At 38.0% G+C, this 14696-nt stretch overlaps 1 protein-coding gene across 1 annotated transcript in view; it reads left to right on the top strand.

Moving 5' to 3' along the window:
- Positions 1-2156: 2156 nt before the first annotated feature.
- The window catches only part of LOC114652210 (UDP-glucuronosyltransferase 3A1-like), a 37548-nt gene continuing 25008 nt past the window's right edge, over positions 2157-14696 (top strand). The window contains exons 1-2 of the mRNA XM_028802464.2: positions 2157-2510; positions 13815-13916. Of these exons, the coding sequence (XP_028658297.1) occupies positions 2408-2510; positions 13815-13916 (205 nt within the window). The 5' untranslated portion in view covers positions 2157-2407. The remainder of the gene's footprint in view (positions 2511-13814; positions 13917-14696) is intronic.

The raw sequence follows: 14696 nt of genomic DNA, 5'->3' as shown, positions 1-14696 counted from the left end.
AAGTAAACACAAAATGCAGTTTGTAAATGGTGGTTTTTATTATTTAGGGAGAAAAAAAAATCCAAACCTACATCGCCCTGTGTGAAAAAGTAATTGCCCCCTGAACCTAATAACTGGTTGGGCCACCCTTAGCAGCAATAACTGCAATCAAGCGTTTGCGATAACTTGCAATGAGTCTTTTACAGCGCTCTGGAGGAATTTTGGCCCACTCATCTTTGCAAAATTGTTGTAATTCAGCTTTATTTGAGGGTTTTCTAGCATGAACCGCCTTTTTAAGGTCATGCCATAGCATCTCAATTGGATTCAGGTCAGGACTTTCACTAGGCCACTCCAAAGTCTTCATTTTGTTTTTCTTCAGCCATTCAGAGGTGGATTTGCTGGTGTGTTTTGGGTCATTGTCCTGTTGCAGCACCCAAGATCGCTTCAGCTTGAGTTGACGAACAGATGGCCGGACATTCTCCTTCAGGATTTTTTGGTAGACAGTAGAATTCATGGTTCCATCTATCACAGCAAGCCTTCCAGGTCCTGAAGCAGCAAAACAACCCCAGACCATCACACTACCACCACCATATTTTACTGTTGGTATGATGTTCTTTTTCTGAAATGCTGTGTTCCTTTTATGCCAGATGTAATGGGACATTTGCCTTCCAAAAAGTTCAACTTTTGACTCATCAGTCCATAAGGTATTTTCCCAAAAGTCTTGGCAATCATTGAGATGTTTCTTAGCAAAATTGAGACGAGCCCTAATGTTCTTTTTGCTTAACAGTGGTTTGCGTCTTGGAAATCTGCCATGCAGGCCGTTTTTGCCCAGTCTCTTTCTTATGGTGGAGTCGTGAACACTGACCTTAATTGAGGCAAGTGAGGCCTGCAGTTCTTTAAACGTTGTCCTGGGGTCTTTTGTGACCTCTCGGATGAGTCGTCTCTGTGCTCTTGGGGTAATTTTGGTCGGCCGGCCACTCCTGGGAAGGTTCACCACTGTTCCATGTTTTTGCCATTTGTGGATAATGGCTCTCACTGTGGTTCGCTGGAGTCCCAAAGCTTTAGAAATGGCTTTATAACCTTTACCAGACTGATAGATCTCAATTACTTCTGTTCTCATTTGTTCCTGAATTTCTTTGGATCTTGGCATGATGTCTAGCTTTTGAGGTGCTTTTGGTCTACTTCTCTGTGTCAGGCAGCTCCTATTTAAGTGATTTCTTGATTGAAACAGGTGTGGCAGTAATCAGGCCTGGGGGTGGCTACGGAAATTGAACTCAGGTGTGATGCACCACAGTTAGGTTATTTTTTAACAAGGGGGCAATTACTTTTTCACACAGGGCCATGTAGGTTTGGATTTTTTTTCTCCCTAAATAATAAACACCATCATTTAAAAACTGCATTTTGTGTTTACTTGTGTTATATTTGACTAATGGTTAAATGTGTTTGATGATCAGAAACATTTTGTGTGACAAACATGCAAAAGAATAAGAAATCAGGAAGGGGGCAAAAAGTTTTTCACACCACTGTAATATGTATTTTAAATGATGCATAATAATGCCTATCCATCAATATCTCTATACCAGGGGTATCCAACTCCATTCCTGGAGGACTACTGTGGCTGCAGGGTTTCATTGTAACACTTTTCTTAAATATAGGGTGGTCCAGATCTAATTATGCAATTTTCATTACGCTATAACAAGTTTATTACATAGAGAATTCACAGCACAGCACATAGAGATTTCACTTAAAATTCGTTTTGTTGCCAATAGATGGCAGCACCTGCCCTGCATTCCAAAGTGGCGTGGAGACGGTTGTCAGTCGAACAGTTGCATAATTAGAACTGGATCACCCTGTTGTTACCAATTTTTGCTGCTGCTAACTAACTTCCTGTTTCTTCATTTTAAGTGACTTGTTTTTTTTATGAGTCCGTCCTCTGAAATGCTTCATTTTTTTCCTTAAGCGACACCCAAACTGAAATGAGATGTGAAGTGAGTGAGCCAACAGGGTCTGAAACTCAAACCAATTTCACTCCAGCCAGTTTCCAAATTAGGTGCCAATCCTTGTTGTTAATTAGGCATGCACTTCACGTTTGCATATTACGGTAAAGTATACCGTTCCAATGAACCAGTTGCGTGTTTAAGTTTGTAACTACAGTACAGCATTTGACCTTTTTGTGTGTGTATGTGTGACGCTCGCGCAAAACGTAGTGACACCCACCCAGTTTCACTGACATGAAAGTTTACTTAATGATGCGTGCGAGTGCCTGACAAAGGTAGCTAGAGTTCGCGTGCGACGCCTCCATCCTTGAATTCCCACCCCAGTGGACAGCGACGCCTTGCCTTTCCTCACCCCACGAAGCAGTTTAACCAGGATTAACGGTCTCACACAGTCTCATATCGCCAAAATACGTGGGCTGCGCATTTCCTCGATGAATTGCCCTGACATGGCCCAGCTCATCTCTGTCTTGGGGCTCCTGATCTGTCAGCCGACGCTTGTGGAATCTGCCAAGATCCTCAGTGTATCCCTCCTGGGTAAGTGAAGCAGAGTTAAAGAATTTTAAAAAAAAAGAAGCAAGTGAGACGAAAGGAGACTTCAAATGTTATGTTTGATTGACCCGAGTGCCTTATTCGTTAGAATGCCCACCAGTCGTAGTATTTACAAACTCGGCGCGCTCCTACAGATGAGCGGACTGACCGGGACGGAGTAAGCGGGTTAAGCCGAACTCGAGGAAAGGAAGGGGGCCGAAGTGTGTGGGAGTACTAAGCAGCGTAACTAATGTCCGGTCCGCCTCCTCTTCTTTCTGGTTAATTTAACCATAGCTTCGGCGAACATCTGCTTTATATGTTTTTAGATTTATTGGAAGCAGGACTAGCAAAGGGAAGCTGCCAAATTTAACTTTTTGCCAAAATGCAAAATTTGGCTCAGTATTTGTTAGCTGGATTTATTTATTTTCGTAAACTAGTGGTCGCGACAGTTTCAACCAGACGATTTGAAGACGACAGAGTGCAATGCTATTGTGAATTTACACTCATGCAACACAGCAACCAAATCTGGTTTACCAGTGGCTGTCGGGCGGCACTGGGAGATTTTCCATCAACCCTTACACCAGAACAGTCAGCTAACTACATAAAATGATCACAGATGAGACAGCAGACCTGTTTATTGAAATACCTAGGTGAAGGTACTGTACCTGGTGGCCCCTTCTGAATAAGAGAGTGAGATGCTAGAAAGCAGTACAAGTTTAGTTCTAGCCTGAATTTGCACAATACAGTGCTATGTAAAAGTTTGCGCACCCTGATGAAAATCACTATCAATTTATACCTTACTTAGCTTTTGAGGCAGCAACTTCATTTTAACATATTTTATGCCTTATGGAAACAGCAACATTTCAGTAGTGAAATATTTTTCATTGGACCAACAGAACCAATTTAATGTGCATTTAAACAAAAATAGGCAGGTGCATACATTTGGGTGCCCCAAAGGAATAATTCTATTAATATTTAATAAAACCTCATTTTGCTGAAATAACAGCCTGTAGATGCCTCCTATAGCCACTGAAAAGTCCCTGAATTCTGCCTGGTGGTATTTTGGACCATTCGTCCCTACAAAATGCCTCCAGTTCAGTCAGGTTTGATGGCTTCCTAGCATGGACAGCCTGCTTCAAAACAATCCATACATTTTCAATGATGTTCAGATCTGGGGACTGGGATGGCCATTCTAGAACATTGTACTTGTGCCTCTGCATTAATTCCTTAATAGATTTTGAACGGTGCTTTGGATCATTGTTGTGCTTAAACATCCAACCCCTGGCGTAACTTCAAGTTTTATGACTGACTCTTGAATGTTCTTATCAAGAATCCGCTAATACTGGGAGGACCCTCAACTTTAACAGGGTTTCCAGTACCCATGCTAGCCACACAGCCCCATAACATGATGGACTCTCCATCAAATTTTATAGTAGGCAGCAAGTTCTTCTCCTGGAATGCTGTTTTTTTTTTCACCATGCATAGCGCCTCTGGTTGTGACTAATTAACTCTACCTTAGTCTCATCTGTCCACAGTAGTTTTTTCCAAAATGTTACTGGCTTGTCCAGATGCTCTTTTGCATACCTCATGCAACTCTTCTTGTGGCGAGTACTCAGAAAAGGCTTTTAGTGCAACATCCTTCCACCGAGCTGTTCCCGGTGCAAAGTGTGCTGGACTGTGGAACAATGTACAATGACACCAAGAGCAGCCAGATGTTCTTGTAGCTCTCTGGAGGTGGTCTGTGGTTTGTTTGTGACCATTCTAACCAGCCTTCGGCTGTGCCTTTCAGATATTTTCTTAGCTTACCACATTTTTCCTTCACAAGGACTGTTAAGATGGCCTTCCATTTTCTAACTACATTTCTGACTGTGGAGACAGACAGACCAAACTTTTGTGATCATTTCTTGTACCCTTCTAATTTATAATGACAAATTATCTTAGTTTTTTTGGTCAGTTCTTTAGAAGTTCCCATATTGCCACTCTCTAAGAGAGAACCAAGGACAAGCACAACTATCAATTACCTATGTTAAATAACCCTTTTCATGATTGGTTGCATCTGTCTTTGTAGTTTAAGGTCTAATGAGCTAATCAAAGCAATTTTGTGCTGCAGCCTATCAGCATTAAATGACTACATGTCTTCAAATTAATGCAATTAAAAGGTTCCCAAACTTTTGCACATCCCATTTTTTACATTTTATTTTATTTCATACAACTCAATAATGCTACACTGAGAATTTTGGTCTGATAAACATCCCCTTGTCTACATTTCTCTTGTAAAAAAATAGCATGTTGCTGTGACAGCACAAATATCTGTGTGTCCATCCGGTTGCTACACTATCGGTCGAAAGTTTTAGAACATCTGTTTGTCTTCAAATTTATTCAGTTGAAAAGCAATGAATGACCTAAAATGGTGAAAAGGTATGTAGTAAACTGCTAGAGGTTTTAAATTTTAAAGTTTAGGTTAGCAAAAACTGCAAAAAAGGAAATATCAGAATATTACAAATGGGCCATCTTCAGGGTTACTACCTACAGATGTTCTGCAGCAATTAAAGTAAATTAAGCCTTGCAAGTGGAAGCAAACATTTTCACATGTGTCCCAACCTCTGTTGATTACTTAAAAACCCCTCTGTCTGTCTTAAAGCAGAGTTGGAACAGATTGTGGTACTACACCCTCTAAGGCAGGGGTAGGCAACGTCGGTCCTGGAGTGCCACAGTATGTGCAGGTTTTTGTTCCAACCCAGTTCCTTAACGAGAACTCAATTATGGCTGATGAAGCACATATTGCTTAAGTGACATTTTAATGCTTCATTTTAGTGGTCTCGCTTGTTAAGGTTCTCCAACCTTAATTGCTTATTTCAATCTTAAACTGCTGCATTCAGTGTTTTAATTGCTCCTTATTAGCAATAAGATGTAAAACAGGGGTAGGCAATGTCGGTCCTGGTGAGCCGCAGTGGCTACAGGTTTTCATTCAACCCAATTGCTTAATTAGAAACCAATCATTGCCAGTCTCAGACCTTATTTAATTTTATGGCTTGTTAGTCTGTGCAATGTAAGGCTTTTATATCATAGATTTTTTTCCTTTCCAAGGATATCATCCAAATGATTTGAAGCCTAAAACAGATCATTTTCAGTCTGTCACATTTTTCTATTAAGTGATTTATAAAATCAAACCGTGCATGATGAACACACACAGATGTAACTGGAAAAAAGCTAGCTGGAGAACTGCTGGCTGCTTTGTCTTTTACATCTTATTGCTAATAAGGAGCAATTAAAACACTGAATGCAGCAGTTTAAGATTGAAATAAGCAATTAAGGTTGGAGAACCTTAACAAGCGAGACCATTAAAATGAAGCATTAAAATGTCACTTAAGCAATATGTGCTTCATCAGCCATAATTGAGTTCTCGTTAAGGAACTGGGTTGGAACAAAAACCTGCACATACTGTGGCACTCGAGGACCGACGTTGCCTACCCCTGCTCTAAGGTACCACTTGGACAAATTTATTCCAGTAATAATGGCAAGAAAACAGGAATTAAATGAGACAGAACATTATTACCCTTATCCTTTGAGGTGCAGAGTTATGTATTGAGGATCTTATTAGAATGACAGTTGTGTGGAAAAGTAAGTGCACCCCATGAAATTTTTTTTAACATATATCAAGGGTCCTCAATCCCAGTCCTGGAGGGCCGCAGTGGCTACAGGTTTTTGTTCTAACCTGGTTGATTAATTAGAAAGCAATTCTTGCCAATAATTTAATTTCATGGCTTGTTAGTGCTTTAACTCTGCCCTTTCAGCTCATTCTCATATCCTAGATTGTCTTCCCCTTTCTAAGGATATTATCCAAATGATTTGAAGGGTAAAATGGATGAATAATTCTCAGTCCTTCACTTTTTTCTCTTCACTTTCCTCTCAAGTATTTAATTAAACCCAATAGTGCTTGATAAATACACACAGGTGTAAATGGTAACAGGCTAAATGGAGAAATGCTGGTCTCTTTTGTCATTTGCATCTAATTGCTAATTAGGAGCAATTAAAAACCAAGACTACAGCTGTTTTAAGACTAAAATAAGCAATAAGGCTTCAAAATCTTAACAAGCGAGACAACTAAAGTGAAGCAGAAGTGTTACTTGATCAATAAATGCTTTTTATTAAGCAATTGGGTTGAAGCAAAAACCTGCAGCCACTGCGGTCCTCCAGGACTGTGATTGAGGACCCCTGACATATATGGACACATCAAGATTTGATCTTCATTTAAACAGTATCTTTAGACAAAGGTGATGTAACTGAAAAAAAAAAAGAAAATTAGATTTTGCAATAATTTATTCAATGAAAAATTAGAAGATATGCCATTTCTGTTTGTGGAAAAAGAAAGTACACCCATGGTCCTAATAGCGGATGTTGCCCACTTTGGCAGAAACAATCACAGGTAGACATTTCTTGTAACTTTCTAGCAGTCTCTAACACTGACTGAGAGAAAGTTTCTCTGATTTTTCCATGTTGAATTCTTTGAGCTGTGCGATGCTTGTGGGGTGTCTTGCATGCACACCTCATTTCAAATCCCCCAGCATCATCTTGATGGGATTCATATCTGGACTTTAACAATTCATCCACTATGCTTTACAGTTAGTATCAGGTTCTTCAAGTTAAATTCTTTATTTGTTTTTTGCCAAACCTGTCTTCTAGTCCTGTGGCCAAATAACTCTACCTTTGCCCCATCAGTCCATAGCACATTGTTCCAGAATTCCTAGAATTTTTGTAGGTGTTCTTAGAAAAACTTTAGTTTTGCCTTGATGTTCTTTCTGGACGACAAAAGTTTTCTTCTGGCATCATAAAACTGTGCAAAAATTAAATACACAATGTGCATATGGATTGCATTGTAAAGTAGGTAACATGTTTAATTGCATTTAATTTTGGCACGAATAATTTTCCACAAAAGGTTAACATTATATTTGAAAGACCACATTAAACAGAGTTCAGTGTGGCTGGGCTGGGCAAGTTCTTTTGGGCAAGATGTCATCAGTATGAATGTTGCTGGTAAAACCAGTTTAAGGGCTAAAGGGAGTTATGCAACCACGAGCTGGAATGCATAAGTAAATGTTTATGTAGTGTCCTGAGCACAGATTATGGGAGCTTTATGCTCAGACACAATAACCAGTATGTGGTATTGAACAAGATTATACTATAATGCTTTAGGATTAAAAAGTTTAGGTAATCTGTATTTTCTGATATTTTGCAATAAAATTTAAATTGAGGTCAACTTGTGGCCAGGCAGACGACCTGTTAAGTGGCGTCTAAGATTGGGCTTCGGGTTACTGAAATGCTGATTCATGGTGGATGCCATACTAACAAGACCCCACACATTTATAAAAATTGGCATAGTTGATAATGTTGTTGAATATGTCACTTACCTCAGTGTTCCTATGATCACAAGCAACCCATAATAGCAACTACTCACAGCTAGAACAAAAGACTGTGAATCCTGCAGATGCTCAAGACAATGATGAAGCTTTCTGTTATTTGCTATCTTTCAGATTCTGTATTTCTTTCTTGTATTCAGTGCTTTATATGTCTGGTTTCTCAGCAAAATATATAAAGGTATAAAAATAATATTTTGTAGTTATTTCACTGAAAAACATTGTGTTCACAAACATCGGCAATCACTGAGGGGTTAGGGGTCACGTTCCTGCCTAATAAAGTTCTTGTAGGGACACCTCTGTGCAGCCCTCAGTGTGGTGGAAAACCGGGTGAAGCCAAAGGAAAGACGCAGACTGTAAACCACAGTCCCAGAAGTCTGCGGCACATAACTGAAGGGTCCCAGTGATAAGTATTGCAGGGTGTGCAGGTAACACAAGGTTAACATGCAAGGGTACATTTAGGGGCAGTTCTCGTCCACCTATTAGCAAATTAACTCAGAGGTTTATGTAGTGTATTTTATGAAGAAGTAAACTTTTCATGATTTAACAACTAGAAATGAAGTTCTTCAACAAGAACACAGGGACAAAGATAGAAACTTGTTAAGGGCAGATCTTTCACAGACAATCGAAAGTTTATCTTCACACGATAATTATTTTTCCCTGACTCTCCTAAAGACTAAAGAAATTATATTAGACTTTAAGAGACAGAAATCTTTATGTTCACTGTTCATTGTTCTGGAGGAAGAGCTAGAAATAATTACTGAATACAAATATTTTGAAACTCACCTAAATAATAAAGTTAGGAATATTAATACAAAAATATCTATTATAAATAAAAACAATGCTTGTTTCTCCCCTGTAAACTGAAACTATTTAAAGTGGACAGAGATCTCACGCTGTGCTTTTACCGCAGCATGCCCAGTCTGTCATCACTTTAACCTTCATTGCCTCTTTTAGTGGATGGAGAAATCAAAATTTTAAAAACCAAATTTGCAGGTAAAATTATTGGAGCTGGGGTGAGTGATTTAGTCAAGAAACTGGAAGTCATCTCGGTGGATGACAGACATCCACCCTTCATGTAGCACTTACCTTTCAGTAAATCACGGAGGACAGTCACTTCAAAGACCCGCACAAACTTCTTCAGAAATATCTTTCTTTCCAGTACCATAAAACGTTTTGATAAAAAATATCAAGAGATAATAAAAATCTTCAGCATGTAGTTTATTTCTTATGTATTGTTTGTTTATGTAAACCTACAGTTAAACTATTATCAAAGTTTTGTTTTTAAAATTATTTAAAAGGTTTCAGAGTTTTGTGTACCGTATGAATCTGTTTTCTCTATGTGTTTTATTTTTGTACTTTTTTTTTTTTTTTTCAATCCAGCTACAAAGTCACATATTTTTATGTAAACATGGCTAAATAAGAACCTTAAACCTTAATGTAAACCAACTGAGAACAGTGATTAACAAGCCAACTGAATTTTCAACACTGGTTAGAAAACTGCTGTGATTACCGGTAGTAATTTTGAAAACGGCACTTAAGTGTAATAGCATAATAATGGAGGTATATCCTACATCAGACAAGATTAGATTATTGTTTATAGTGTGAATAAGCACAATTACTGCTAAAATGGTTTTGGAAAAAAACATGTTCTTATAAAATAATGAATAAATGTATATAGGCCTGGGAATCGATTAAAACAATTAACTAATTAATCACATCTAACATTAATAAATCATGAAGTAAATACACACTGATACACAAAAGTATAGTTTAAACTTACACAACCAAAACCTGAATTTTTAACAAAATACTACTTGAACAAGTAAAACCTGAAGTGGAATGCCTTCCTAAAAGACAAGAAGAAAAGAAGGCAATAAGAAAATGATGAGAATGTATTATAGGCACATACAAAAAAAAATTTGTGCTAAACTGTGTGAACATGCCATTTGAATTTTTTAAACACTTCAATCTCTCAACAGCTGTCTTTGAAATATAGAAAGAGACCTAATCCTCCTTTAGACTAAGCCAGCTACTCAGATATACAGTGCAAGAATGTTTATATTAATAGAAGACAAAGCAGCTCTCTCTTTTTTTTTTTTGGATGATGTGTCCTGAAAGGAAGTACAACCTCTCACAAGGTACTGTTGCTGCAGGTAATGAGATACTTGCATGTGATGTGTGCTAGCCTCTTTTCTTTTTGACCAACACTGCAAAGACACTCATACATCACAAGTTAGGGCTCTCATTTATATCTGTCCAGACTTTTTTGTATAGATTCAGCTCTATCATTTGTATCTGAATCAGAAGACAATAACATGATGTACTACTTCTTCTTCTTTGGTGGCTGTTCCCCATTGTCTCAGTAGATGAATACTATGTGTGCATGACCTCCTTCATCAGGTTGCTTATGAAATCCCATACCTTCACTCTGTTCTGCTTTGGCCAGACACTTTAGGTCAGAGGTGTCCAACTCCAGTCCTGGTGGGCTGCAGTGGCTGCAGGTTTTAATTCTAACCATCTTCTTGATTATTGAGCTGTTTTTGCTGCTGATTAACTTGTTTTGCCTTAGTTTTAATTGACGTGACTCAGACCCCTTAGTTGTTTCTTTTTCTTTAGTGAGCAGCCAAACAATAATGAGACACAAAACAAGCCACCACATGACCAGATAACCTGAAAATAAAGAAAGGTGATGGTCTTGGTCATGTTGGTCTGCTCAGGTCACCAAAACATCTTGCTGGTGGTCTTAGAAAAAAAACAGAAAATCAGCAGTCTGCTTTGGCAAAATGAGAGCAGCAGCAAGTCATGATATTCAAAAATGGCTTTAATTAACAGCAAGAATTGGCTTCTCATTAAGAAACTGGTTGGACTGAAACTGGCTGGAGTTTGACTTTCCAATTTAACTGGTCGTCTGTTGTCTCGTTTCACATCTCATTTCTGTTTGGCTGCCATTTAATGAAGAAACGAATCAATTCAGAGGACTGAATCCTTAAAATCAGGGCTATTAAAATGAAGGGAAAAGAAGATAATTAGCAGTGAAAACTGCTCGCTGATTAGGAAAAGAGTTGGAATGAAAAATTGCAGCCACTGTGGCCCACCAGGACCGGAGTTGGACACCCCTGCTTTAGGTCCTTGAATATGAGGTCTAGTGCAATGGCAGTCATGATGCAGTTGGTGTTTTACTTCAGTTGAGCTAGGTCTTCAGTAAACGTTTTTTTTGAACCTCACATTGTAAAGTGGGTCATCATCTGAGGGCTTCATGGCTCTGAATAAGTGACATAGTGCTGGTATCACCACTGAACAGGAGATGTATTTTTCTCCTCCCAGGATTTCAGTAACATATCTGTAATAGAAGGCATAACATTTTGAAGATTTGATTCATTTACTACTTTCCACAAGTACATTGCCCACATGTGAGTACACGCACAGAGATAACAAGGAGAATGTCAATGCAGATAGACCACAAACTGAAAACATACATGTACTAAGTACAAAGTAAGAGAAAGAGATAATTACCAGCAAGGTTCAAGCAGCTCCTCTAACTTTGGCAGCTTAGATAACTCAAGTTCAGCTAACATGGCTACTGTGCTGTTTTGCTGATCCACTGTGGCAGCCAGTGGTGATTTGTTTCACAGAATTCACTTGACCATATCGAGTGTTGAATTCCACCTACTGTAGTCACCACGTCTTGAATGAGCAATTGCTCTTTTTGTTTAAGTGCAACTTGATGTTGCCTTAATTTAATTCCTGGTCATTTGATGGACTGTGCTTGAAATGTCCAACAATTTTGTGACACTTGGCCAAAACGCTGTCAAATCTACTGTCATACAGGAATAAAGTAAACATTCTTTGCCAACTGTGCACAATGCACGGCAGGTGTTCATATGGGCGTAATGTCTTGGCTTCTGTCACATTACAAGAATTGTCTGTACCAAATGGGGTCCCCTTTTATTCCAGGGTCTACTGTTTGTAATTTTACTCACTGTTAATGCAAATGATTGTAAATTCCACTCTTCATCAATAATGTGTGTTGTGACATCCTGGTAGTTGTCATTTCTTATAGAGGTCCAATAATCTCCTTTAAATGCGACACACTTTGCTTTCTTCAAACATGCTAATTATTAGTGCCCCCTCGTCATGCAAAATCTCTATTCTTGACATAATGGTTCTCCTGCTTGTTAAATTATGTGACGAATCACCAGATGCAACTTGAATGATATCTCTCATGGTGGTCTTTCCAGCTAATTAGACTTCTACACCCATCTATTAATGCAAACAAAAAAAAAAAATACTGTTTTGCATAAAGCAATCTTACATGCAGCAATTAATTTACAAAGAATTAATTAGATGATTTTTTTGATTGTCAGGTGCTCTTCTATCGAGTACGATAATGTTTCATACACAAATTGTTTAGTCTGTGTTGGCGGTAACTTAGTATTACTTTATTCTATATCTCAGTCTGACATTACAGCAGAAAAAAAGTCACATTGGTGGCAAGAGAACACAGCTAACAGGTAGTATGAAGTTATTGAAGGACAGTTTTGAGGTTCAGCTAATATAAAACAACTAGGCTCACCCGCCTTTTAAGGCGACCGACTTTTAAGTCGACCACTTCTTAAGGCAATTCAATATGTAGAGCAATTTGATATTTTATACAGTGAAAAATAAAATTCATGTACCACAACTCATTAATTTGGTTATATTGAATCTGAGCCGCATTACTTTATTACTTGTAGTTTCTGTTATTTTTGCGACGAAATTTAAACTTTTGTTCTATAAAACTTCCTTGAATACTATATTCGGTGTGAAAACTCTATTAGTGTCTTTTATCAGTTTTCCCTGTTGTGGAGTGTCCACTACATGGACAACTACGTCCTCGGAGCACTTTGCTCTTGAAAATGTCGTGTCAATGAATGGCTGCTAATAAAGTGACCAAGTTAGAAGAAGTAAGGCAAGACAAAATTTCTTTGTGTACAAATCTAAAAATAGCCTACCTAATCTCAAAGAACGCGCACAAAAGCAAGGGAACGATGGGAGCACCAGAACTCTGCTCACATCGCGTCGCTTCGTACCGCAAGCCGCAAATAGTAAGTCTGTGATAAGCGGAATACCGCTACGCTTTGCACTCACGGGACGGAAGGACAATCCCAACCGCTTTTATATAGTGTCTTGATGCTTTATTTAGCTTTACTGAGGGAGCTATATACAGGATGTTATATTCTTATGTCCTCTGTTTTAATGCAAGTTCACTTATCTTGCACCTGATTACTTAGATTGTACATACATGTATTGTCTACCTCAGTGATTTATTCTGCTGTTGAGGGTGATTATTATGGCCTTGTATTATGTCTGTAGCTTCTGGCATTTTTCCTGGTTGCATTTTTGTTTTAGTGGTCCAGGCTTTATGCCGTTCTTTGGTTAACTCTAGCTTGCTATTTGAGCAAAAGGTGTATTCTGTTGACATTAGTTTGTGTGTTTGAGTGCAGGATGTCAGCTCTTCAGTCTAGTGCTTAATTAATAAGTTAGTATCACTGCTCCATTTTCATTTTAAATTCTTTTGACATCAGTGTTTTATTAAAATAGTTATAAGGTCTAAGACTGGGATTAACTTGATTTTATATTGGAACTTTAAAGTTCAATTTTATTGTCATGTGACATACTGCCTATTGCCCACCTACAGAAATTGAAATATCCAGTCTAATATTTGGGTTGTGCAGTGTGTTTGTTAATGTCTGGTTTTATGTTTTTTTTTTATCTGTCTCTGTGACCTTGTATGTGTTGTGTGTAGAAATGATAAAAATAGATTTTCACAATAGACAACACATATCAAAGCAAATGGTTTTAAATTTTGGTCATTTTTGGAATTGGCATTAACATGTTTTGTGTAACCCAACAGGTGGAAGCCATTACCTGCTAATGGATGAGATTTCTCACTTGCATCATGAGAAGGGTCACGAGGTGAAAATGCTGCAGCAGATGAGTGTACCTATTGTTAAAGGTACATTTTTTAAACTCGCATACTATTTGTGAATTAAATGCATGAGCTGAATTTTACATTTCAATGTCAATAACAACATATTTATTTACAAGTCAGAACTATTTTTTCCATATCTTTTAGTGGGTTCTGATTTTACATTTGGTTTCTTTACAGAATACTGTATTTTTTTTAATAGTGTCCCTTTCTGAAAACGTGTTAGCCTTGGGTTTAAATCTTTACTTCCTGGGGAGAGTTTGTATGTTCTCCCTACATTTAATAGGATTTCTATAAAGACTAGATTTATGAAAAGGACTATTTCTGTCAGGTAGGTAGAACACACTAATCTTTTTTAATTTCCAAAAATTTAACTTATAACATTACTTTAAAGTCATCTACTGTATATGCCAATTATAGGTCTTCAGTTCTGCACATCACAGGCATTTTCTACATAGGGCCTGACTGCAGTAACATAAGATAGCTTCACGATGGGTCGATGGGTGGCTCTGCTTCTTTACAGCTCCACAGTTCTGGAATATTTTGGAGTATTGATCTGTGTGGAATTTTCTCGATTTAGATTAAAAGTTTAGTGTGCCTGCTCTAGATTACCATGTCTAAAGTTAGTAATCCTAAAAATAATGCTGGGCTGAGAAATATGCCTACATGTGTTTTTCTGACTTACTCTTTTTAATATGCATTTCTTATAATCAAGCAATATTATTTTTACTGCTTTATTAATTACTTAGTGATACAGTGATTATTCCTACATTTTAACCTCGTCTCTTCATGTTTTTTGTGGTTACA

The sequence above is a fragment of the Erpetoichthys calabaricus genome, chromosome 5, assembly GCF_900747795.2.
Source record: "Erpetoichthys calabaricus chromosome 5, fErpCal1.3, whole genome shotgun sequence".
NCBI classification, from domain to species: domain Eukaryota; kingdom Metazoa; phylum Chordata; class Cladistia; order Polypteriformes; family Polypteridae; genus Erpetoichthys; species Erpetoichthys calabaricus.
Note: the sequence above shows the minus strand (reverse complement) of the source record. Positions and strands in the feature narration are given on the sequence as shown.